A 27,625-nucleotide genomic window follows, 5' to 3' on the forward strand; every position below is an offset into this window, starting at 1 on the left:
AACATAGATTATAAAGAACAATAAATGTTTCCATACTTGCCCTTTACAACCTCTGCGTGGGACTGAATTGAAGTTTTTCTATTAAAGCAAGGACGGGAATGAAATCTTTCCTCTGTTAGCATCTGTCTACTGTGTCTGGTAGTTGAAGATGAGGAAAAGTGAAGTAGAAGAGTCAGTTTCTATGCTCTGGAGTGGAGTACAGCATTGTATACATAGCATACAACAGGAAACAGATTATTTGATTTGTTCAACTGTTTGTAGCGCTGCATGTAAAATGAGACTCTTAAGATAAAGAGCTTGACCAATTTGGAAATTTTTTAAAAGGCAGTTAATAATACATTCTTGACACCTTAGACTCATTTCAAGTCTTTGCACCAAAATCTGGAAAATTTCAAATGCTCAACAAATAACATTTTCACTGGAACAAAGAGGCATGTCAGTTCCAAACCGTATTCCCATAGAGACAGGAACGAATTATCCGTAATTCTCCCATCAAATTCAGCTCCAGGTGGAAAGCTGTAATACAAAATATCAGCTTGTATGAATAGAATGATATGTTAATAATAAATCCATGAATTAGATGCTAAGTTGGGAAAAGCTTCTGGGAGTAAAATGGATAACAATGCCTGTTCAAAGGGTAGGAGTTCTGTTCTTTTTCCTCCATGAGATTTTTTATGCCTAGTATCCTGTCACTGTAGTTGTTATTAAGTAATTAATTTATTTTGATTTGTTGCACCATGAAGCATGTATATTAATCACCAGAAAACCAGGAGAACAGTGGCTAGGATGGTATGATCTTTCTCAGATTTTAATTTCATAGCCATCACTTGCACTACATAGTTTACTTTATTCTGAAATATGACTTCTTCTTGAAAGACAAAAACTCATTGCAATATGTAAAATGTTTGGAAATCTTTCTTCTCTGTATGAAAAGAGAAAAGGTAGTAATATGATGTCCACTGGGTTAGTCATTAAGGTGTGTCTCTTTCAAGATGCTCTGAAGAATTTGACTAATTCTCCAGCTGATGTTCATGGTGTGTTTTCCTCCCATAGGAGGAAGTGACAGCAGCAGTGGGCTTTCCTGAGATGGTATCTTGAGAAAAAGGGAAGTCTCCTGAATCATTTCACGCTAGAGTGTTTGAGGCATTCTTCCGTGCTTATCCCTACAGCTTCTCAGCCCAAATGATGCTGCATGCAATTAACATGCACTAAAAAGAAGGTAAGGTTTGAAAAAACAAATGTGAATAGTCTGCTATTTTAACTATATGCATTTAAAATGTATTTATTTAACCTGTATTTTTTATTTCATTAATCCTTAGTCAGTACCAACATTGTGTACTATCACATATGGGTACTCCAGAAAATATGAATCTGTAGCCTTAAATTATGTATAAGTTTTAGATATTTCTTCATGATTCAACCAGTTCTCATGACGCTTTTTAATTTGCATTTGAGCTTAAAAACGAAAATTTTATTTCTTAATGATTGAATTTGTCCTCTAAATTATGCACAGTGTACTTTTCAGGAACACCTGAAAATGCCTTTTTTGATGATTTAACAATTTTTATAAAAGAAAATATATAAAGAAGTTCTTCCTTAGATGTTATCTTTTGTATTTAGAAACAGTCAACCAATCAGACCCACAAATGTTTCAAAAATTTCTTTCTTCAGATGCATGGCCAGTGCATCTTTACTTCAGGAAACCTCTTTACTTCAGGAAATTCTCAATTCTCTTGAACATTTAAAATTAAACAGTTATTTTTCCACACATCCATAGTAGCTGGTCTAAGTTTTGCTCAGACGGGTTTTGCTACTTTCATTTTCTTGTTCTAACTGTCTACTTCTCAGATTCACCAGGTGTGTTTTGTACATTCCGTACAGTCTCTGCAGCTGTTCTGGTGCATGGCAGGCAGATTGCCATGCGTTACTTCCCCTGTACATTACTCCAGCAACTCACTACTGAAGAACAAAGACATTGCTGGGCAGCAACCATCTGGCATTGGTTATAGCTAGAACTAAACAATAAAAACAAGGAGATAAGCAAAAGACAACAACAACAAAAGATGCTAATTTTAAGAATAGTACTTTAAAAAAATATTATGAATACTTTCATAATAGAAGAGGTTTGTTGTGGGATTTTTTGACAGGTTATTGTTTGGAAAACAATCTGATTTTCTTGATTTTTGTTATTTTTTATATAATCGACATTATTCACATAGCTTCTATCCTATTAAAGTAGCTGAACTGTCTGTAATTATATTTGACTAGAATCTATTTCACCAGAGTGAGCCTTTAAAAACAAAAAAGTCAAGCTGTGAATTTTATTTTGCATCCCATAGACTGAATTTTGGCACCATATGCCAACATAAAGCAGTTTGTAATTAAAGCAACACTGTAAGGACACTGTTCTCTCTGCTCGTTTGAGAATATATGTTCTGTGACCCTGCTCATCTGTATGGACATTAATGAAAATATGCTTGCTTTGACAAGTAGTGGATCTAAAAACCTTTTACGTATGGGTGGTTTTTCATTCCCTACTGATCACCTGTAGTGTCTTCCCTTTACTGTATTCTGGGGACCTATCCATAGACTATTTCATGAGAATTAATGTGTACAAGCCTATGGGGCCAGGCAACATGAATCACAGGGTCATGAAGGAACTGGCTGATATGGTTGCCAAGCTACTCTTCATCATATTTGAAAAATCGTGGCTGTCAGGTGAAGTTCCTGGTGACTGGAGAAAAGGAAATATCAATCCCATATTAAAATAAGGGAGAAAGGGAACTACAGGCCTGAGAGCCTCACTTCTGTGCCCAGGAAGATTATGGAGCCAATTCTCCTCGAAGAGATATTAAGGCACATGTGATATGTGGAGGTGATCCAAGACAGCTAGTATGGCTTCACCAAGGGTAGATTGTGCCAGATCAATCTGCTGTCCTTCTATGATGGAGTAACGGTATCAGTGGACAAAGGAAAGGCAACTGATGTCATCTACCTGGACTTGTGCAAGGCCTTTGACATGGTCTTGCACCACGTCCATATCTCTAAATTGGAGACACATGAATTTGAAGGCTGGACTATTAGGTAGATAAAGAATTGGTTAGATGGTCACAGCCAGAAGGTTGTGGTCAATGGCACTATGTTCAGGTGGAGGCCAGTCATGAGCGGTGTCCTCTAGGGGTTCATCTTTGGACCAGTGCTCTTCAACATCTTTATCAACAACATAGACAGTGGGATTGAGTGCAGCCTCAGCAAGTTTTCTGACGACACCAAACTGAGTGGTGCAGTTGACACAATAGAAGGAAGGGATGCTGTCCAGAGGGACCTGTACACGCTTATAAAGTGGGCACACAAGAACCTAATGAGGTTTAATAAGGCCAACTGCAAGGTGTTGCACTTGGGTTGAGGCAGTCACAGATATGAGTACAGACTGGGGGAAGAACTCATTGAGAGCAGCCCTGTGGAGAAAGACCTGGGAGTCTTGGTGGACAAAAAGCTGGACATGAGACAGTAGTGTGTGCTTGCATCCTGGAAGACAAACAGTATCCTGGGCTGCATCAAAAGAAGAGAGGCCAGCAGGGTGAGGGAGGTGATTGTACCCCTCTATTCTGCCCTTATAAGGCCCCATCTGGGAGTACTGCGTCCAGGCCTGGGGGCCGCCAGTACAGGAAGGATGTGGAGCTGTTGAAGCAGGTTCCAGAGGAGGGCCATGAAGAGATGATCAAAGGGCTGGAGCACCTCTTTTATGAAGAAAGGCTGAGGGAACTGGGCTTGTTTAGCCTGGAGAAGGCTCCCGAGAGACCTCATTGTGGCCTTCCAGTACATGAAGATAGCTTACAAGTCAGGGGGACTGACTTTTTACACAGTCTGATAGTGACAAAACAAGGAGGAATGGTTTTAAACTAAGAGAGGGGAAATTTAAGTTAGATGTTAGGAAGAAATTTTTTGCTCAGAGAGTGGTGAGGGACTGGAACAGGCTGCTCAGAGAGGTTGTGGATGCCACATCTCTGGAGGCATTCAAGGCTAAGTTGGTTGAGGTCCTGCACAGCTTCATCTGGTGGTTGGCAACCCTGTCCATGGCAGGGGGTCGGAGCTTGATGATCTTTTAGGTCCACTCCAACCTAAGCCATTCTATGATACTTTGGTTGTGTATAAACATAAGACATGACCTGTGGGGTCATCTCAGCAGCACATCTGCTATTGGTCTGCAGCAATGGCAATAGGAGGTACCACTTTGACATAATAATCTACAACTTTGGCCAACTCCTGCACCCACAGTTGCTGAATTAGAGATGTTATAGCATATCTTCCTATCCAACTTTTTAGTGCCTTTCCACAGACCTGCTCTCCACAAGTTTACTTCGCCCTGTTCTCAGCCTGCTGTTATTGTCCGCCATGACCCCTCCCATGGCAGAAGATCACTGGAGTTCACTGTGCTTTGAGTAGAGGATTGCTTTCAATGCCTTCAGTGCTGTACAGAAGGTACTCCTAGGAGCAAGTTGCCTCTGGGAAACATCAGTGCTTTTTCCGGAAATGACCTTTTTTTTTTTTACTCAAACTGGTGGTTGTGTTTTAATAAAACCATTCAAGACTTAGAAACCTTCCTTCTCTACCACTGTTTCCTCTCTCCCTCTGAATTCAGTCAGTTATATTGCCTCACAGATTGTTTCTATTTTAGTTCCTAACACTGACAACATTTCCTTCTTGAAGATTTATTTTGTTCCTTTTCCTATTTTAAGTCTTTTCACTTACATTTTCCACAAATGTCATGGTACTAACAGCTACAAATATTTCATATTTAACTTTTCAGAGTTTTTCACCCTGTTTTTCTCTTTCTACTGATTTAAGTAAAGTATATACATGTTCCCAGGACTACTTTTGATTGCTTTATCATGGGATTGGATGTAAACAAAACTGAGAACCTGAGAACTATACAATTCATTAAAGTACCTCTTGTTTACTGCAGCGTACCAAAATAGTATTATAAATGTACCCATATGTGCATGTGTATGTGTATATGTATATGTATGCATTTCCAGGCAACTTCATTGTGTAAACATGTAAACTTCTTTGGGGTGTGCTAAACATTCACACATTTTCCTCTACACAGCCTGTGTCTCTTGTTAGTCAATTTATCAAGAATATTGTGATAGACAGTGGCTCCAAGGGTCCTTTTCTTGTTTCCCAGATGAAATATGTAGAGTATGAGTGTGTATGGTTTTAGTACTGAAAAAATTCAAAGTCAAGATAGATGAGTTAGTTGGTGAATGAAAGATCCAGAACACAGAGACTTATTAATTCTGTGGAGAACTGTCTGAGAAGTCATCTTACATCAAGAGATGTGCCTTTGAAAAAATATTTAGCTGTCTGAGCAATTTATATATCTTTCTAAAACCAACTTTAACCAGTGCACAATCGGTTTGCTTATTGTATCCCAGAGTTAGCAAATGTGGTACAATCTTCCTGATACTCACTTTTACGAATGCCATGGTTAATTTCTCCTCTCCTCAGATAGTTACAGTTCATATTATCCTAAAACATACACTTAGAACAGATAATGTGAATTACACCTCAGAAGTGACAGTTGGCCTGCTGCTGTTAGAGGCTAGGTCACTCACACAAATAGAGCTGCTGGTTTTGTATCTATCCAAAGTTATGTCAGGTGATTCCCACTCAAACTGTCTGCTATCGGGCACAATCAGTATTGCAGTTTCTGAGGTCTTACCATACAATCAATGCAATACCCCCATTCAAAACCAGCTCAGTATGACACACATCCCCTTTGGCACACAAAGTACAGGTTTAAATACAAACATCCTGGTAATAGAAGGCACTGACCAGTGAGACTCATTAACCACGTGTCATTTCATGTTACTTCCTAGACTTCTGACATAACTTCAGTGGTTAAGTGACTGTTTCATATTATTTCACAGGTGCAAAATGAAAACATCACGTTCTAAGTGAGCCAAACTTGGAAATTCCCAGTTTCTACAATTCTGTGACCCTAAGCACTTAATATGACACATATTACATATGTTCATGTTGTGCTGATGCTAAGCTTTTTCCAACATAAGACATTGTTTTCCACTGGTTTGGCAAGAAGACAACCAGATGTAGTGGGTAAGTAAAAAATTAAGTAATGTTTCATCCCATGCTAGCCATCCCAGTTGTCTGATCAGAACTTCTTGTCAAGTCTCTTTCTACAGCCAATAGGAAAATTTTCCAAGGCAGGTAAAAGTGAATCACTTAACATTTCAGGAGATGTAGATGGGTAAACATGAATCTCACTATTAAAGTCACTCATATTTTTGAATGTGACCACCTACTCTACATGAGAACAGAGCTCCCAGGATGTGCTGATGAGTGTGCAAGCCTTACTGGGAAACAAATCCTCTGTGTATATGGTGGGGGATCACTTTTCCTCTCTGTAATGTTATTATAATTGCAGATGAACTTCGGCTACATAATGATCTACAGGTTATCAAGAGAGAGTCACAAGTTATTCTGTACTGGAACAACAACCTGACAAAAGAAGAGACAGAGAAGTACAGTGTGAAGTATATTCTGAGTTACACATTCTTTGATACATCTCAGGAAAGGAAAGTAAGCTGTTCAATGGTTACATGTAGTTTAAAGTGAAATCATACATTAGTTCATTTGTTAGACAAATTTGCATAATTTGCCTTCCAGTCATTACTACTGTCTGTCTTCATGTAATTCCTTCTTCCTCTTTTTAGGAAAGACTACAGGAAAAGAAAAAAAGAATACGTCTTGAGCTACATACTGGTTTTAAAGCTAAAGTTAAAACACAAGTTTTTATGAAAGAAACAGAAGACCTAATTAAGGAGAGCGGCTGGACAGAATGTACATACAGGTCCCCTCCAGGTCAGCTATTTCCTGCATGTAATTAAGACATATCAGCATTCACTGTAATGTTCTGTCTTACTGGGAGTGAAAACACACTCACCGCCTATTACAACACTGGGAGACATATAGTTTCTAATTATCTTATGCCTTTTTTTTTTTTTTTTGTATTCACTGTTGAGAATGCCATACAGCATCTTGGAATATTGCTAATTATTTAAGACATGCTCAGATTCAGCTCAGCTGAGTGAGATGTCAGAACAATATTCCAAATCTCCATCTTCCCTAACTCTGTGTTGAAGATTTTGTATTATCTGGTTTCAGGAAATCTTAGAACAGTAGAGTTCTTCAGCTAGTATTCCAGACATTTTTTTCTCTTTAACTGTTAGTAAGGCTTTTGATTGTAGCATCAGAAGTGCTTCTCAATTATCATTGCCTCAAAAGTCCATTTGTTCTCACCCAGTACTTACCCATCCCTCTAGAAATAAGCATACAAGACCTGTTTTAAAGGCATCCATTGTGTTCCTAGACAAGCTATGTAACATAAAAATCACACTTTCTTTTTTTCCCCTTTCTTTGTTGCAGTATATATTCAAAATCTTTCATGCATCATATATAATATTTCTTTTCTCAATTGCACCTGGCATATTAAAGCAGAAGATCCTGCAGATGTCCAGTATTATTTTTCATACAGGTAAGGATATTGTGCAAAATTAGTAAATTAGTATGAAACTATTGTTTGTTTGTTTGTTTTTAAATACTAAATCCATTAAACCTTGTCTAAAATCTATTATGCCTTGACCTGAAAGAGTCGTATTTCCTTCCAACAGACACACTGAAAAACATTTTGAATGCCAGCAATATATTAAAAATGCAAGGAATAAAAATATTGGATGCCACATGAAAGAAATATCTTTCCAACCACTAAAGAAAATAATTTTAAACATATCTGTAATAGATCTAAGAAATAATTCAAGAAGAATGTCTTATTATAAAGGTTTTACACCTCAGAAAATAGGTAAGTATTGACTATTACTGCCTATTATAAAAAACTTATTTATTGGTTATTTCACTGATCTGGAAGCAAGGAAACAAAAGTGAGAAGTGTGACAAAGTCAGAATATTATTTCCAACTTGCTATACATTTATATCCCTGGGAACTTTACACCAAGATTAAAAAAAAGAGATTGTGACTTAAAGGCATTTAGTTTTATTCTTTGAAGTAATATCATTGTTTATCTATAATTGCCCTTTAGAAAATAATAGGATATTGTGAGAAAATGTTTTAAAGATTTCATTCCATGTAAAAGCATGATACTATTCTTTCCTCCAGTTTTTCTCTCTGGTATCATTTTTTTCTCTTACTGTCCTGAAGAAAACAAGTTAAAGCAGAGTATAAACATACATCTATCATAAATAACATATCATAAATAACTGTATTTGAGAATATGAGTGTTCTGAAACATTAATAACATCTCTATTTATTTATGAAGCCATTTTTAGTTAAAAACACGTTGATAGTGATTTTTAACTACTGACAGTCAAATGATCGGATACGTTTATTTTTCCTTACTTGTCTGTGATGTTTGAATTAATCTCATTAGTAAGAAATTCTCCTGAGCTTTAGCACAGATTGCAGACTCCAATACATTTTAAATTATGAATGTATTGATCATATTCCAGACTTGTAACACAGGAATGAGGATAACTCCAGTGAAAGCAAAAACTCAGTCAAATTTATCAAAATCTCTTCTGAGCTAGATTTGATTTACTGTGTTTTCATACATTAGAATTATTGGCTTTACCTGAGTATTTACACTGCAGGCAGAAGCAGTTAAAAGCAAGGTGTTCTGTTTTAGCAAAATAAAATATCTTCAAGAAAAATTTTTTTCTGAAAAAAAAAAAAATTGAGGGTGGTAGAACTAATCTGCAGGAACACTGTACTAGGTGTTCCATAGCTAATCTGGAGGAGCTCACTGTCCAGCTGGCTGCTGAATCCCATCTCATGCCAGGCCTTCCAGCAGAGAGCTGCCATGGTGCATCTGCTTGCAGCTTCACATGCTTCCTTGCTCTCTCTTCCCTCCTGTTCACAGCTGTCACCACCTCCTCTTCACTAAGACCACGCCACGAGAATTTCCTCCCTGCCCTTCCTGCTCTTTCCATTAAGCCACTGACACAGCCAAATGCCAACCACAGCAGCTTCCCCTCTTGCCCCAGTGCCATGCAGGAACCCATCTTACTCCTAAAATACATTGCAAAAGTTTCATGGCATGCAGCAAACTTACCCGCAGCTTGCAGGGCAGCTGAGAGCAATTTGGTCCTAGCTGTCTACATGACTGAATCGTATAATGTTTAAGGTTGGAAAAGAGCACTAAGATCATCTTCTCCAACCCTCAGTATGCTCACAACAGGGTGATTATTCCTCTAGGAATAATGTCTCAGAGGTGAAAAATATGTCTTTACCACTTTACCACAAGGGATGTGTTCAGCCTCTGACCTGGATGAGGGCATTGAGAGCACCCTCAGTAAGTTTGCAGACGACACCAAGCTGGCAGGAAGTGTCGATCTGCCTGGGGGGAGCAAGGCCCTACAGAGAGATCTGGACAGGCTGGATCTCTGGGCTGAAGCCAATGGGATGAGGTTCAACAAGACCAAGTGCCGGGTCCTGCACTTTGGCCACAACAACCCCAGGCAACGCTACAGGCTTGGGGCAGAGTGGCTGGATGGTTGTGTGGAGAAAATGGACTTGGGGGTATTGGTCGACGCTCGGCTGAGCATGAGCCAGCAGTGTGCCCAGGTGGCCAAGAAGGCCAGTGGCATCCTGGCTTGTATCAGAAATAGTGTTGCCAGTAGGAGTAGGGAAGTCATTGTCCCTCTGTATTCAGCACTGGTGAGGCCGCACCTCGAGTACTGTGTCCAGTTTTGGGCCCCCCACTGCAAGAAAGACATGGAGGCCCTGGAGAGTGTTCAGAGGAGAGCGATGAAGCTGGTGAGGGGTCTGGAGCACAGGCCTTATGAGGTGTGGCTGAGGGAGCTGGGATTGTTCAGTCTGGAGAAGAGGAGGCTCAGGGGAGACCTTATCGCTCTCTATAACTACCTGAAGGGAGGTTGTAGTGAGCTGGGGGTCAGCCTCTTCTCTCTTCTAACTAGTGACAGGATGAGGGGGAATGGCCTCAAGTTGCGCCAGGGGAGATTTAGGCTGGACATTAGGAAATACTACTTTTCTGAAAGAGTGGTCAGGCACTGGAATGGGCTGCCCAGGGAGGTGGTTGAGTCACCGTCCCTGGAGGTGTTCAAGAAACATTTAGATATAGCGTTGAGAGACATGGTTTAGTGGGGTTATTGGTGGTAGGTGGATGGTTGGATCTTATAGGTCTTTTCCAACCTAGCTAATTCTATGATTCTATGATTCTAAGATGTTGCTTACCTTCCTCACCTTTCATGGGTTGTGGTGCACCTGAACCCATAGGGTGAGCTCTGGTCACTGCCAATAGGGTCAGGTTTGGGGGTAGGCAGAATAAAATAACTTTACGAGCCTGAGGTTGGGACAGATGCTTTTGCTGACTTTGTGGAGCCTGCCAAGGGCTCATTGCTCAAAGATGAGACTCCTCAAGACGAGAAAGGCAAAATAAAAGCTAAAAAGGGAATCTCAGCACGACATACTTTCCTGTAGAGCAAGACAGGGCCATGTAGCTACAGCTGCAGGAAAACACTCAGCACCACACTGCAGCCATGCAGCCAGTCCAGCCCCTCAGCTTTGTGGTGAACACGCCTCTGCTGCCAGGGCTGATTAGAGAACTGCAACTGTGGTTCCTCCGTTTGTGGCAAAGCAACATCAGCTCGGGAGGGCTCCTGCTGCCTGAGTACTCTCCAAACACCTGTACCCAGATCAGTGCCCCACTGAACTCCATGCTAGAAAGTCGTTGTGGACTTGCTTATCTACACCAAATGCTAAAACTCTCGGAACAAAAATGTCCCTTGCTTCCAAGCCAGTTCACCTTCCCTCCCTGAAAAAAAAAAAACAAAAACACGTGACCGCTGCACACCTTGCACTTCGTGACAGGGACTCAGTGGTGATGGTGTTGGAACTGTTTGAGTAGGAAGGGACTCTTAAAGGTCACCTAGTCCAAATCCACTGCATTGAACAGGGACACACCTACAGGTCGATCAGGGTGCCCAGAGCCCTGTCCAGCCTAATCTTGGATGTCCCCAGGGATGAGGCTTCCACCACCTCTCTGGGCAACCTGTGCCAGTGCCTCACCATCCTCACTGTAAAAACTTCTTCCTTATATCCAGTATAATTCTCTCCTCTTTTAGTTAGACATCATTTCCCCTTGTCCTGTCACAACACAGCCTGATAAAGAGTCTGTCCCCTTCTTTCTCATAGCTCCCCTTCAGGTACTGAAAGGCCGCTCTCAGGTCTGCCTGGAGCCTTCTCTTGTCCAAGCTGAACAGCCCCAGCTCCCTCAGCCTGTCCTCATAAGGGAAATGTTCCATCCCTTGGATCATTTTTGTGGTCCTCCTCTGGACACATTCCAAGAGGTCCATGTCCCTTTTTCATCTTCTAAGCTTGCATTACTCCAAAAGAAAAACATTCCTCTATAGCAAGTTTTCTTCTGCTCATTTGCAAGAAGAAATAGATGTTATAAGCACGTGTAACAAATGTAACAGAACGTGAATAAGATCTGCCAGTAGTTGCCACCCCTTCAGTATCCCATCAGTGAGAGCTGAAACTCCATTCTTTTCAAAATTATATCACTGGGCTCACAGACGAACTTGGGGTATCCCACAAAACACAGTGGAAATACTGAGAAGAAAAAATCTTTCCCTTTATTTTGAGGCAGAAATGAATGTCATTCAGTGGGTGACACTTTTAAAGAAAATGTCTCATTCACTGAGTGTTTTCTTTGAAAGTGGTAACTCCAGAATAGTCAATTGTCTGTTTCAAGGGCTGATGCACATAAATATGAGAAACAACACAAAGTGCAGAAACCTTTCTGTACTTATTTTCAGAGAAACTGAACCCACCGATCAACGTCTCTGTTTCCCTTGAAAACAGAAGTATTAAAATTCACTGGAAACCCCCGCCTACCATTGGTTCAAGAGAAAAAAACTGCTTTAAGTATCAAGTGAAAATAACAAACAGTAAGGTAATCATATTTTTGGCAATACACTTATTGCACATAGCATAATTTATACAAAAATAGGCATCCCTTGTGTTTAAAGGAATTAAAATTCAAACAAACTTTGAAGAAATCCCAAGGTCTTTCATAAATAATCCAAAATTTTTTGTCTTTCTCAACAAAAAGAGAAAAACAACATATTTTATGAGTTTTTCAGATTTATGTTTGCATTCAAGTGGGCTTTTTTGTTTGTTGTCTTTTTCATTAATTTGACTGTTACATTGACATCACTTAGATTTGTGACTTTTTATTATTGATAAAAGATGCTAACTTGTGAATACTGAGAAACCGAAGTAATGGTAGGAACCTGTCTTTCAGAGAGGTAATTTTCAACCAGGATAATGTTATTAAAAAGTGTTAAAGTTCATTCTTCTGCATTTTTTCTGTCCAAAGATAGGACTTTAATGTTTAATTTTTTTTTCCTTAAGAAAAAACTGGATTGTGACTGTTGCACTGTAAAGATACCATACGTTTTGCCAGAAAGATGCTGGCCAATATGTATTGGGCAGATTCCAGCTTACTGTGTTTGATCTGGAATTGAAGTTATCTTCTTTTCTACAGAAATAATATAGATTTATTTACCCTTTTCCTTGTATAAATATGCTCAGCTATTTTGAGAGTTTTTCTGATGAAGTTAAAGATTTTAAGATGTTATTATACCTGTAGTATTTGTTTGATGAAGAGTTATTCCAACTAGAGAATGTATTTCTTTTGTTAAATATTTGCTGAGATGATTCTAGTGAAACAAGTAAAAATTTTTAAATCTAAAGTATGTACTGATTAAAACCAAAAGTCATTAGAAGTAAAAAGAGAAAAACATTTACTTGAATTAAAGATGGTGATTAGGGATGGATTGGAGCACCTTTCTTATGAGGAAACAACTGAGAGAGGTGTAACTTTTCATCCTGGAGATGAGGAGGCTCAGGGAAGTCTCATCAGTGTGTATAAATACCTGAAGGGAGGATGCAAAAAGGACACAGCGAGGCTCTTCTCAGTGGAGCCCAGTGCCAGGACAGGAGGCCATGGGCACAAACTGGAGCACAGGAGCTCCCTCTGAACGCCAGGAGCACTCCTGTGCTGTGCGGGTGACGGAGCAGTGGCACAGGCTGCCCAGAGGCTGTGGGGTCTCCTCCTTGGGGATTGCCAGCAGCCGCCTGGACATGGCCCTGGGCACCCTCCTCTGGGTGGCCCTGCTGGAGCAGAGAGGGACCCAGAGGGCCCTGCCAGCCTCAGCCATCCTGTGACTCTTTGAAATTACACTTTTTTTTTTTTTTTGAGCTGAATGTAAATATAATTCTATTGTGCACAGAGCATTTTGAATCTATTTTTGCCTAGATAGCATCTCTTCCTTCTTGACGTCCCACGTGAATTTTGAAATAACATGTAAAAGCATCTTGTTAGAAAAATGCTTGTAGATATATTAAAGCATTCTCTTTTCCAGACAGAAACTTAAAAAAGGCTTGATTTGAAATGTAGCTGCATAACCCTGCATTTTAGCAGGAAATTAATTAACTGTAGAAAGACAGTATTGATTAAAGCATGTGATTTTCTGCCATAGAAATAGAACTATGTCAGCTCTCAATGTACTCCTCAAAACTAAAATATATTTGCTAATTTAGATTGCAATATAAATTTGTTCCTGAAATTTGTAATCAGGCTTCAGCCTTGCAAAGATTTTCTCTCATACTTAATTCATGTCTTATTCAGTGAATAATTCATGTGAAATACATGTGAATCCTTGCAGGATTGTGCTCACAATTTACATGTCAATATTGTTATTTCTACATACAGAACTAAAATAATTATTCCTGTTATTTGCATATATTATATATAATTAATAATCTCTCATAGTGTATCAGCATCTTCTTTTAGTTTTAACAGTAAAAAATAGAACAGTGTTGTAGCTTAGCTTACGCAGCATGGTGGAAGTATGACAGCAGTACCAGCTGGCAGTTTAAAATTACCAAGTAGTTAGAGTTGAATTGTTTTCACACAGCTTCTTATTTACACTCCCAAAGAGTAGAAAGCCAAGCACTTACCTGAACATATGATACTGAGAAGTTCAGGTGTGTATTTGAATGTGAGTTTTCTGAAACTTCAGTGTTTTTCTTCAAGCTCTCTTTTAAGCTGTTTTTCCTGAAACACCCATATCTTTGCTAACATAGAATCATAGAAAGGCCTGGGTTCAAAAGGACCATAATGACCATCGAGTTTCAACGCCCCTTCTCTGTGCAGGGTCGCATCAGCTGTTCTCATATTCCCCCATTGCAGCACTTGGAAAAAGAGCTTATGTGGGTATGCCAAGGCTCCTCAGTCCTCCTTTTTTTTTTTTTTTTTTTTTTCCAGAAGACAGGTAGTTCCCTTCCAGGCCACCTCTGCATATAGGTATCTTCTTAACCAGTCATAAGTCTAACACTTCAAAATCTGTGATGGATACATCCAAAGGCTTAAACTGCCCAGCATCTTTACTGACATGGAGTAAACCTCTTCTGTTTTTCTTCTCTTACACAGCTGCTCCTTTGTTTTGTACACAGCTGCAGGATATATATGTAGGAAAGGAAATCTTTGAGGCATAGAAGTGATTTTTTCTCAGATGGGATGGTTGGGGGAGATGGGGAAAAGTCAACTATCAATTCAAAAAAGATGTGAGGGCTCTTGCTAAGTGAGGGGGGCTTAAGATAAGTTTGAGGACAATCAGCATCAAAGCTAGTAATTATTAAAAGAGTAGTTATGTATCCAAGGAGTACAAAATGAGGAGACAAAGGTAAGGGAAAAAAAAAAACAGCAATGTTACGGGAGGAACAGGTGGGAGGAGAATGGAGCATGACTGAGGTTCTGTGTTAATTGTTATTAGGGTATCCACAAGCAGAGTTATAGATATTTGTTGATGGATGCTTAAGAGGATAATGATTAAAACATGCAAGTCTAGATTTATTTATTCTGAATACCAAAGGAGATGACTTCATGAATACTTTTGTGTACAGATAATAATACTGTAATACAAACAGATAAAGCTTTAAGTGAAGTCTATTAATGTCTGAAAGCTAGGAAGGGTTAGCAAGTAGTACCAAAAAAAAGATTTGTATTAGAAATGATTAAATCTGAAATCAACAAGTCAGCAATAAGGAAAATCCTATTATTAGGAAGCATAGGTCAAATATGCAAAAATGAGGAATTAAGGCGTAGGCAGAAATGCAGAAGCAAAAAGGTCTGTGGACTACAGTGAGCCACAAACTGAGTGAGTAATTCCATGCTATTGCGTAAAGGTCAAAAGTTGTTCAACTGCGTATGGCAGGTGTGTCATATGTAAGATGTAGATTGTGACTAATTCACTCTTCTAGGTCTTAAGTTTGGCTCCTGTTTTTGCAGGTTTTTGTAGATGGTCTGAACTGTCTGTATGAATGCATCTTGTGTATTTATTTTTTATCTTTTGAAGTGACATACTTTCATTTTACACAATTAAAGATGTTTAAAGATAGTCACTAAAGTAATGGACAATCCTCAACATTAGACAGCTGAAAACTGCATTTTTTTTCTGCCAGAAAACCAAAGGCAACACATTACCCACACAAGCCTTGGAACTTATGGTTTCATCATTATTGTATTCACCATACACTTGGCATGAGAAAAAAATGAAAGGGGATTCAGTGCTTTCAGATTCTTACCATTTGACCAAAGCTGATACATCATTCCGTCTTATCACTTTCAGCCTCTTCTTGATTTTCTGAGTTTTAATACATGCTATCAAAAAGACAGATTGTGTCTGAATATAAACATTTTTTCTGAAAATCTTTTTCTACTAGATTTGAGATATAAATAATAGTATTTGACATCCCTAGACTTGTATCTGTTTTGACTGCAATATGAAATCACACAAATAACCCCCTACAATTATCTTAATAGATTGTAAATGTCACTGAAGAGAAATATGAGTATCCACTTAGGCCAGCAAAAAAATGTTCAGCACAAGTGAGGGCCAAGAAAGAGGTTTGCATAACAAACAAGATTTGGAGTGACTGGAGTGAACCGGTGATTATTTGTGATGGTAAGTTATCACATATTTACCATTTGTAACTCTTATCACTATATACATTAGTATCACTCAACATATTTACTTTCTGTTCTCCTCTTTGCCGCACCACTGTACTGTAGCAGTACACAGAGATCCATGCCATCCACCAGGTCTTACAGCTCTATGTGCTGTGAGGAAACAGCGTCCTCGATTTAATGGGTTGTATTTCCTTGCTCCTCAGTTTAGCACAGGGCTGTTCTCTTAAGGTGATTTGTGACAGCCTTTAGAAGGCAAAAATGGCGCACAACACCTCCCTGCCTTTTCTGCAATGGACATTTTTACAAATGATTTCAGCTGGAGTTGGTAAGACAAGAAACTCATGAATGTCATAATATTCATTAAATCACAGTCCTTAGGAACTAAATCTAACATTTCTATTACTATATCAAGTGAATAATTTCTCATATGACAGAGATAAGAAGTGGTTAAGCTCTAAGTCAAGTACATGTGCTCTGACTCCCACCGTTTGCTTTAGTACAAATTAAACAAAAACCATGTTTCTTCCTTCAACTCCTATGACTAGATTTTAACATTTGTATTCTAACAAGGGAAGCTGGTGCTTTCCATGATTAGAAGAATGCCTCCACATGCAGTAGCTTCATGATTTCAGGTTGGGTAAAAGGGAAGTAGCAGAGTGGGATGGATAACGCTCAATATTTAGGTAGAGAAAGTGGTGCATAGACTTGTCCCTGAACAATGACATGTAAAAATGTTCAATATTATTGTTAATAAAATAATAAAATATAAATATTTAATGCAACAGACTATGTATTTTGGAATATGCCTTTTTGATCTGTTAAGATTCAGGTACATGCTTATCTGAAGAGACAGGAAATACAAGCTATTTTGGCAATGGATTGAATGTAAATTCAGTTATAGAGTTTATAGAATATTGTCTGCCTGCTTTGTCAGATGCCTCACCACATCCCACTGTTCTGTTGGCACCTCACAGCTACCATCTCTGTTGGTCTAGATTCTCTCACTTCATTTCAGAAGCACTTCACTTCCGAAATGCTTGGAGAGCTCCATCTGCTCACTGTGGTGAAGGAGAGGACAAACTTCCGCCCATCAGAGACTTGAATTGTCCATCAGAAATTCTTATTTCTTCTTGTTGAAGAGAAAATGAGCCTTTCTTTATCAGTAGCGTGGCCAGCAGAGAGGTCTGCCTGGTGCCTTATGTCAGGCTGGGTGCATTTGTACTGATGTGTAGACAATGGAGGGAGGGGAAATTTGAAGGGCTTTTCCTAGTCGAAGATTTAGATTTACCCATTCCCAGCCAGCCCCTCATCAGACGAAGGAAATGGATTTGGGCATTCACTCATCCTAATTCCACCTTACAAAACCTTGCTTTCAGCAGCTGCAAATGTCCTTCAACTGTTTTCAACACCACTGCTTTCCCAACTTCCTCAACAGCTGTTGTTGGGGTTAACAATCACAACTTGTTTTCTCTACTTCAGAAAAGATCGTGGTAGACAGGACTGCCATTGCATATAATATGTCATATGTCCATGTGTTTGGTGCAGCAAGTTGATTTACCTCTGGAGCATGTAACTCTGCACAAGTTCATGTAATACAGCAATTTCCCTTCTTCCTTCCGGTATTTGGAGAGGATCAGTGGCTTTTGTAATATGACTCTATGGAGTATGTTACACTGAGGGATCACAAGCTCAGGCAACCTCTTTAAACAACTCCTTTGATGCTTAGAGAGGGTTTTCTGTCTGTTTTATTTTGTATTCAGCTGAAATGATTTTGGCTGTTTTTAACTGGGAAAATATATAATAAGTGGATGTTATGAAATGCATTATAATACTGCCTAGACTTTTTTTAAAGACTATCATTAGTAGTATAATTCATGGTAATTTCATGGAAGCCCCATACCTAATTTTATAGACACAGTGATTTTAAAAGATTGAGACATTCTGTGGAGTAAATTGAAAGGAAAAAAAAACATCCATTCGGTATTTTTATTTTAGAATGTGTCAGTTTTTTTTGCTGAAAGTCTTGAAGCAACATGGACTGCTCTGCTTTTTTTTTTTTTTTTTTTCCTGATTTCACGTGACATTCCAGTGTTTCATCTAAAAAAATACATTTCTTTAAGAATGCATTTTTCAGAGGCATTTCATTCTCCATTTAAAAAAGCTGATACATCAAAATGAAATAACATAATTCAAAACATAACTAAAATATTTGTTCTGAAATGTTCCTTTGACATGAAAAGAATTTGTTAATTTTCTCATGGGAACCATATTCATTTTCCACCAGAATTAGCATATGCCCTTGAAAAATAAGACAATTTAAACTGAACTGTTCAGTATATAAACTTTCCGCTAAAAGAGAAATGTTTGATCAGCTTTATTCATATATAGAAACTTGAAATAATTGGTCTAATTTTTGGAGCTTCTGAGCATTCATAGATCACTTTGAAGTTAATAGCAATTCAGAGGTGTTCTGAATTTTGCAGACCAAGCCAATTGTTTTGGTTCAATTTACTGTTGTATGTGACTGAGTTTAAGCATTTGCATCTGAAACAAGCAAACAAACAAAAACAAAAAAACCCAACCCAAAACAAAACAAAGCCCCAAAGCATAAAATAACCTAACTAAAAAACACGTGCTTTTTTTCTTCCACCTTTCTGAAACACACGAGGTAAGAAAGCAAGAGGACAAAACCTCTTTGTGGTTTGGCTGACTTAAAGACCGCTGCTTCCTCTTGTCTTGAGCGTATACGTGATACAGGATTACCAGCAGAAGGATACAGAACAATCACCTCAAAATGAAGAATTTATACTGCATGGTCCAGAAATTATTCAGAACATATTTTCTGAGCACTCAACCTGAAAGACAAGAGAAAAACTTCCTTTTCAGCTTAAAGTGAATGGAGAATAGCGTTGTATTTTAGTAGAACATATAGGTTTTTCTGCTCAGAGGTCTGAGCGCTTTTTTTGTTTTCATATTAATTTTGTAGAATTTCATATTTTTCTTTAAACTAAAAATGGGTTCAAACCATTTTGTTCTTTGAATTTTATCTAGATTAGCCATAAAACCATTCTCACCAGGACTACAAACATTTTAAGAGCTGTTCCTGCCTGTTTTTCTTCAAAGTACTCAGTTCAAAGCCATGGTCCTGAAACCAGGTATTAAACAAAAACACAATTTGATAAAAAATACATTTTTGACTGAGTTATTTTGGAGGAAGGAATACGAGGTACAAAACAGTAATATTTTCTGAACAGTATGAGTATGTATTTCAGAATGTTTGCTTGCATTTCTTCAGATAAGTCTAATGAAAAAAATATGTTGCTTCTTGATTCAAAGAGATTTCTTTTCTACAAAAAGATTTCTTTTTCATTTTGCCTTAAACCAGTTACAGCTGTGAAAGGGTGAGCAGGCAGCAGCAGAGGGCTGGTGGTGTGTGGAGATGAGAGGTGGCAACAGCAGGAATCCAGAAGCAGCTTGGGCAGCAGCAGGAGCGTCAGCAACAGACAGACAGAAGAGCCTGATATGCAGGCTGACAGGATAGTGAAAGGACAGGCCATGCCCAGCATGGGAGAGCAAAAATCCAGGGAAAGGAGCTAATGGAATCCATTGGTGCAGAGGAAGATGGCGAAAGTGTGGGATCAAGGTAGCAGCAAGACTGAGAGCGAAAAGGAGAAAGAAAGAACAGTGCTGAAGCCAGAAGCCCCAGTTTCCCCTAAAAAGCTTGGTGAAAAGATTCTTTAAATCTGTAGCAGCTCAGGAATTGTGAAATATTTATGAGTCATTAATATATAATTCATCAATTTATGAACTACCCTTTCCCATATCATTAACATTATCATTTCTTCTTTTTAAGAAAAAACTGTGGACAGCGTGCTGCTAAGCCTCACATTGTTCTGCCTTGTGATTTTCCTTGGAAGTTTGCTGATATGTGCGTGTAGAAGGTAATACATGTCTCGGAAAGATAGTATAAATTTGTGGTGTAAGAGAGGTCAGGAAAGAAGAAAGATGGCTGTGAGGATCAACAAACCATACAATGGATTAAAGTCAAATACCAATCTTTTCCATTGAATTATTATTTACAAAAAGCAATTAATTGTGTAATAACCATTGCTTTGTCAGAGGTGTGCTAGATGTAAGACACAGTTACTGAGCACCTCACAGATCCTATCACTGTCCCTGGAGCTCCAGTCTCATAAGATGCTCTCAGCTGTATCTCTGCCACTAGCTTGACTGCTGCCTCTCAGTGTGACTTTGCCCCATGGTTTTGTGGATTCTGCATTCAGAGCTACCAACACTAATCACACCAAAGATGAATTGCATTTCCCGTGTTGCCCAACTTCATTTCATAATTCATGGGTATTGCCTAGAGCATTCTTTTCCTCTAAGTCAGACAGCTTACAAGAAATAAGTAAAAAAAATGAAAGTCAGGCTGACAGAAGGAATTTGCTTTGCTGTACCATTAGTGTGCCTACACCCACCACAAATTAATGCAGCCAAATGACTCCACACCATTACTCTTCTGTTCAGCTACTTATCTTTCCTATTGACATAGCAGAGAAGGCTTTCTTGAACTGGAAAAAGAATAAATCAGGATAAGCTGATAACTCAAGATGCCTTAGTATTTGGAAGGTGAGATATGAAATGGAAGCAGTGTTAGAAATGAATGAATTAATTAATTAATTGAAAACTAAATAGAAGTCCCAGTTAGGATAAAAGAAGTTACCATACACATTGTTTTCTTTTGGCAAACACGAACTCAAGGAACTCTGGATATGAAACTGTTAAAATACAGTATAAAATGCTTCCCCTGGCACAAGGAAAGCAATTAAAAGCCACCTGCATCTAAACATAAAACAATGTTCTGGTCAAATAATAAGGAATGCCTCTGGTTTCAAGAGATTAGTTCAGCTGGTTGATTTCTTCTCTGGTAAATTTACATAGTTCTGAAAACCAACATATAACCCTCTGTGATAATGCAAAATGTTTTCAAGGTTCTATGTAGATCTCAGTCTCACTCAACTTGAATTGTGCTAGACTTCAGTAAAGGAATTAAAAGACGTTTCTGACACTATGCCTGCCCCTGTCCTCTATGTTTCTTCCTTTGATTATCACATTTCATAGGTAGTACTTTTACTTACAAAAACAGGAGTATTTTTCCAACTATAAGCATGGTAGCATGCCACAGGCTCTTGTTTTTGTTGGAATTCAAAGGCATGTGCATATCCATACAATCCTTTAAAAACTCTAGCAAGTTAAAACTGGTGAGGTGGAAGAAGAGATGGGAAAATGTTGAGCGAAATGTCTGTAATGAAACAAAAAAGGGTAGAATAGCTTTAGAAATGGAAGATGTCTGTCTAATGCAAACACCTAACTCGTTATTTTTTTGGCACCTACATAGACCATCTCCACTAAAGTGTCAAAAATGCCTTTCTTGTCAGAGGAAAGAGCTCAGTATCACTGGAGGCTATTAGGCAGCTCCTGGCCACCTAAATTTAGTTGTGTTTGTTGCATTCACACAGCATCTTTCACTCAGACCATAGACTGTGCTCCATTTGAGTGGTTATTTCCTCCCTATATTTAAGTTTCTTACTCAGTTAAATTGTTTGCTGATGTCTGTTTCAGATGAATCTATTGCAAAGTATTATTGAATAATTTGTTCCTGCAGATATTCTAGAGTTGTGTGTCTGTATCGCTCTCTTGTAGGTATAGACTCCTGGAAGCTATAGCCATGCCCTTTCCGGGTCCTACAGATAAAGTTGCAACTTGGTTAGCTACAGATGAGACTCACCACCAGGTAGAGTGTCTTTTTTCTCTCACTACAACGATATGCATAATATTACCTGCAATCAGAGCGGCATAACATTGCATTTGAAACAGTGGATCAGTTTTAAGAAGAACTGGGAAAAGGGTACGCAGAGTGTTTGTAGTGAAGCCAAAAGACAACAGAGTGTTTTGTGGAGATTAGGGGACAATGATTTTCTTAGAGAGCATAGAGATAATCCTCAAGAGATTATTACTTTAAGTGTGTCTCAGAGAGAAAACATTACAGCATTTTCACACTCAATGGACCACTCTTTTAAGGACCAATAATGACTCCCTCCAGAATAATCTGTTCTATGGTCTTACAGGTATAAGCATGTGGGAAAGTTATGAAAGGGAAGTTCTTTGTGGAGAATTGCAGGTCACTGGCTATTATGTAGTAAGCGTGCACATGCTTAGAGCAAATAAGAGGAAGCTCAGTAACACATGAAATGTAAGCTGCCACAACAGTGCACCTGCTGCAAGATAAAATCATTTACAGAAATTTTATTTTGGAAAATATGATATGTGACAGGAAATTCAGATTCTGACTTAGCTACTAGCAAGTTACAACTCTTCAATTGACTGAGCAAAACAGAAAATGAATATTTCCAATATTTGTGTGACTTTACTTAATAGAGCTCCATGGCTAACATATTCAATGGTTCTTATTGCTGCATTTGATTGTGTGAACTGGAGGAAAAAATGCTCTGGTCAGGCAGTAGTCTAGATCCTTCAGTGAAGGAGATATGGGTCCTCCAGTGAAGCTACACAATGAACTGCACTTCAGAAGACACAGCAAGATTTTCTCTTACCTGGTTCTCCTACAGCACATGATGGAATGATGAAGATGTGCCCAATCAGTGTTTTTTGGGGAGACATAATTTGGACTATAAATGTTATGAGGATTTATGGAGAAACTGGTGTGTATATGCTACATACTGATATCACAAAATGATGAAATTGCTGGCATGTGTTTTGAACTTTCACCTGGAGTTCATTCTATGAGCCTTGGGCTTGCTCCCAGGAATGTTCTGTGCTCCTCTTACTTTATAGTCATCTTCTCAGAAAAGAAGATCCCTAGAGAGCTCCAGAACTGTACTGCAGTTATCTTCTGTTCTCAAGATTTGGTCATTTCTATGACACTTCTGGCCAAAAATATCTCACTGAATTTGACCGAAAGGTGCCATATTTGCTCTTCTATACAAAAATCCTTTGGCACCCTTTTCACCAGTAACTAACTGATTATTACCCTTGTGGCTTTTGAATATATACTACTGGAACGTAAAAACAAAATTATTATCAATCATATACTTTGTATCTCCCAGCAACCCAGAACTGCATTCACTACTATTCAGGTGTCCATTTTTATTCACTATATAAATCAAAAATTGCAGCAATCAATGACAACTAAAAATATATTTAAATCTCACTAACAGAGGAAGAAGACGGTTCTGTTCCCTATTACAAAAGAACACACATACCTTTGACAGGAAAACCTCAGTGTAACTGTAATTATTGTCTAGATGATTACTACAAGTGACTCAGATGACTGTTGATGGCACTTCGAGGAAAGGGAAACTGAATAAAACATATAGAATAGATTAGTATCTCTAATACTGCTGACACCTGAAATAGCAGAGATTTAGGCTTTGGACATACTATAAGAGTTAAGAAGATTGGGAAGAATGGTGCTGAAATAATCTGTTTTATCCAGCACATAAATATAACCTTTGAAAGCTAGATTATTACTTTGACATAAACTCTAGGTCAATATCCTGCAAGGCAACAAGACAAAACACAGGGTTCAGAACAATGAAGTGAATGTGCTTATGAGCACCTTTTAGAGGGAGAGAGTAACTAACGTGATCTCTGTATTGCAGTTATCATTATGGAGGAAGAAATCAGTACTAATCCCAGATACATCAAAGAGATAGCAGGCTTTTAATAAAATTCAGACAGAATTTGTAATACCATTGGATGTAGATGTACATAATGCAATGTTTTTTTTCAAACAGAAGCAAAATTCAATGCAGTTGGAGATGCACTCAGAGATCATTCTGATAATATCAGAAGATAATGGAGATGAGGACATTCAGCGACATAGACATTTGAAAGAATCTGAAGACCTGTAGGAGTGTTATGCTTTTTTCTTTATTTTTTTATCTGCATGTAAGAGCTAACTTTCTGTTAACTGGATTCCCTGTGATCCAAGAAAGGCTGATACTGGAGTTTGTCTGATCCAAATACTTTGAAATATTTTGAGTTCTGACATTGTGCAACTCTTAAAATGAGAATCAAGAAGGCATAGTATATTGCAGTTTGTCTCTAACTGCTACTGATCTTCAGCCCAGTAAAAGCATTTCAGGTCAGACAATATGATTGAATAATTGAATCCACCCAGGTCAAGATGGAACTAGAGTTTGTGCTGCATTAGCTTCCAAATAATGTCCAATAGATCAACACCTTCGTAGACTGGCTTTTTATACAAATACCATACTTCCTATTCAATATCTGATTGAAGAAATAAGAAGTGATGGAAGAAAGAAACATTTCTGGGAACTGCAGCAGAAGCTCACAATGATTCTCTAGAGCTTCAAAAAATATCATACATTGTGTAAGTAGATATTAACTAGAAAGAGTTATGCATGAAGACATAGTCTTTTAATGTGATAGACCTATCCTTTTGCATTTAGCAAAGGGAGAAAACCTTAAACAAGGTAAAAAAGAAATGTTTTTAACCTATTGTAATTGTTTAAAAAACTGAGAGAAGGTACAGCTCTGAACTGAACAACTACTGCTATTTAATTTTCCCTATCTTTGCGAAGAAATCTTCCTCTCTATTTCTATGAAATAGCAATCCGCACAAGCTCATGCAAATTCATGCACAGGGTAGAAGAGATGACCCAGTGAACTACTGACCTGTTAGCCTCATCTCTGTGACAGGGAAGATCATGGAACAGATCCTGTTGGAACCTATGCTAAGGCATGTGGAAGAGAGGGAGGTGAGATGAGGACAACCAGCATGGCTTCCCCAAGGGCAAGTCCTGCCTGGCTAAACTAGTTACCTTCTACGTAGATGTATCTGCATCGGTGGACAAGGAAAAAGCCACTGATGTCATCTATCTGGACTTTAGTAAGGCCTTGAACATGGTCCGCCATACCATCCTTCTCGCCAGACTGGAAATATATGGATTTGGACTGTTGATGGACAAGAAACTGGTTGCAAGACCATACTCAGAGAGCAGTGGTCAATGGCTCAATGTATGAATGGAGATTTGTGACAAGTGGTGTCTCTTGGGGGTCAGTACTGGGACCAATGCTCTTTAGTACCTTTATTGACAATACTGATAATGGGATCAAGTGCACCCTCAGCAAGTTTACAGATGACACCAAGCTGTGTGGAGAAGTCTACACTCCTGAGGGATGGGATGCCACCCAGAAACCTAGACAGGCTTGAGCAGTGGTCCCAGATGCACTTCATAAGGTTCAATAAATTCCAGTGCAAAGTCTTGCACCTGCATCGTGGCAACCCCTGCTGTCAGTACAGTCTGGGAGATGTAAGGATGGAGCACAGCCCTGCTTGGGGGTACTGGTGGATGGCAAGCTGGACATGAACCAGCAATATGGCAACCATATCCTGGGCTGCAACAAAAGAAGCATGGCCAGCAGGTCAAGGGAGGTGATCCTGCCCCTCTGCTCTGTGCTGGTGAGGCCTCACCTGGAGTACTGTGTTCATATATGGAGTCTTCCATACAGGAGAAATGTGGACCTGTTAGAGCACGTCCAGAGAAGGGCCACAGAAATGATCCAAAGGATGGAACACCACTACAAGGACAAGCTGAGAGAGTTGGGGCTTTTCAGCCTGGAGAAGAGAAGGCCCCAGGGAGACCTGAGAGCGGCCTTTCAGTACCTAAAGGGGAGCTATGAGAAAGAAGGGGACAGACCCTTTATCAAGGTCTGTTGTGATAAGACAAGGGGAAGTGGCTTCAAGCTAAAGGAGAGGAGATTTAGATTGGATTTTTCCTTATGGAAGAATTTTTTTATGATAGTGAGGTGCTGGAACATACTGCCCAGAGATATGTATGCCCTGTCATTGGAGATGTCCAAGATAAAGCTGGATGGATCTCTGCACAACCTGATCTACCTGTAGATATCCTTGCTGATTGCAGGGGAATTGGACTAGGTGACCTTTAAGGGTCTATTCCAACTCAGACAATTATAGAATTCTATTTTGAGGTACGCAACCAGGGTAGACTATTTGAACTGCTAGCTGAAACAAAAGAAGAAATATAGGGCCTTCATTTTGCAAGGAAGACATGTTTCAGTAGATTTTTTCTATAGGAGAGCAGTACAAGAAAAAAAATGGATTAAATTCTCTAGAGGGCTAGGAAGAAACTTAAAAAATCCTTGGTTTCTGTCTTGTCCCACTCAGTGCATTTCAAGGGAAGTGAATCTTTTTCTACCTCCTGAGTTGCATCTTCCCTAATCAGCAGAGGTCATTACCATGATGGAGTCATCCAAGACTCAGAGGAATAATACAAATCAATTTATTGAGAGCTTTCTAATAACAACTAATACTCTACTTGGAGGTAAAATTGGCTAATTTGCTAATAACAGTTAATAAACATCACAGGTAAGAGTACTTTGGTGCAGGAGTTATTTCTATGCTAAAAGTTCTAAGACAGTGTTAGGCAACAACTGCTACAAAGAATGAAAGACTAAAGAATATAAAGCAAAAGGATAGAAAATGGGGAAAGAGAGATAGGTGGACAGACATACAGTCATGCAGCCATACAGATACACAAATGCAGCAAGGCAAAACGGTTCACCACTCCTGTGAGCACTCCTGTGTTGGGGGATGCTGATCTTTGATAGTGGCCGGTTGTCCAAGGTGTGATGGTCAGTTGATGGCAACGATGAACACACATGTTATCTTACTTATAGTCTAGAGCTGTAGAGACTGCTCTTTGGAGTGACAGCTTCTGGCTTCGGGGCTCTCAGCAGGAACTCTTTTGTTTCTGTCTTCCAGGCCTTGCAAATTTAAATCAGCAGAGATAAGAGAGAGCAGGGAGATGCCAGCTTGTATCTTGCCTTCACAGGATACAGTGGTATCATCTCCTAACTTCTTGTATCAAGCTGAAAATATTTAATCCCAGGTGAAGTCTTCAACCAGAAAACATTCTTGGGCCTTCCCTTATGAAAGGAAGTATCTTCTGGCTCTGTCCAAAGGAATGCTTTTGAATGCAAAACTGTCCACAAAGTGTTACTGATTGTCTCATGTTAATTTGAAACAATGCATTCCTTACCAGCCTCAGACAGTTTCCTTTCTGGTAAAATTTCTTCAGGTTCAAAATAATTTTGATTGAAGAAAATATTTAATTCCACCTGAAATATCAAATTTTGTTTTACTGCAGGGAACAACATAGAAATTTTGTTTGAAAATTTTTTTAAAACATTCAGTAAATAAGTTTTTGTTTGATTGAATATTCCTTTTTTTGGCAAGATGTCTCCCTCTTCAAAGAAGAATACTGCACTCTTTCTCCTTTCCTATTAAGAATGGTAGGATCTAGGGCTTTGAGCAACCTTGCCTAGAGGGAGGTGTCCCTGCCTATAGCAGGGAGATTGGAACTAGATGATCTTAAATGTCCCTTCCAACTCAAACCATTCTATGATTCTGTGATTCTATGATCTCAAGAGCCCAAGATGAAATTGCCTGAAAATGAAAG

General features: G+C 38.8%; 1 protein-coding gene across 1 annotated transcript; it reads left to right on the plus strand.

Moving 5' to 3' along the window:
* LOC110405931 (interleukin-5 receptor subunit alpha-like) lies at nt 1,121–25,748 on the plus strand. The gene is made up of 11 exons (XM_021411779.1): nt 1,121–1,219; nt 5,934–6,120; nt 6,449–6,603; nt 6,738–6,885; nt 7,450–7,558; nt 7,695–7,882; nt 11,878–12,014; nt 15,951–16,092; nt 19,951–20,038; nt 21,801–21,891; nt 23,915–25,748. The coding sequence occupies exons 2-11, from the start codon at nt 6,018–6,020 to the stop codon at nt 24,029–24,031; spliced, it is 1,278 nt and encodes a 425-aa protein (XP_021267454.1). The 5' UTR covers nt 1,121–1,219; nt 5,934–6,017; the 3' UTR covers nt 24,032–25,748.

The sequence above is a fragment of the Numida meleagris genome, chromosome 1 (genome assembly GCF_002078875.1).
Source record: "Numida meleagris isolate 19003 breed g44 Domestic line chromosome 1, NumMel1.0, whole genome shotgun sequence".
In the NCBI taxonomy this organism is placed as follows: Eukaryota; Metazoa; Chordata; class Aves; order Galliformes; family Numididae; genus Numida; species Numida meleagris.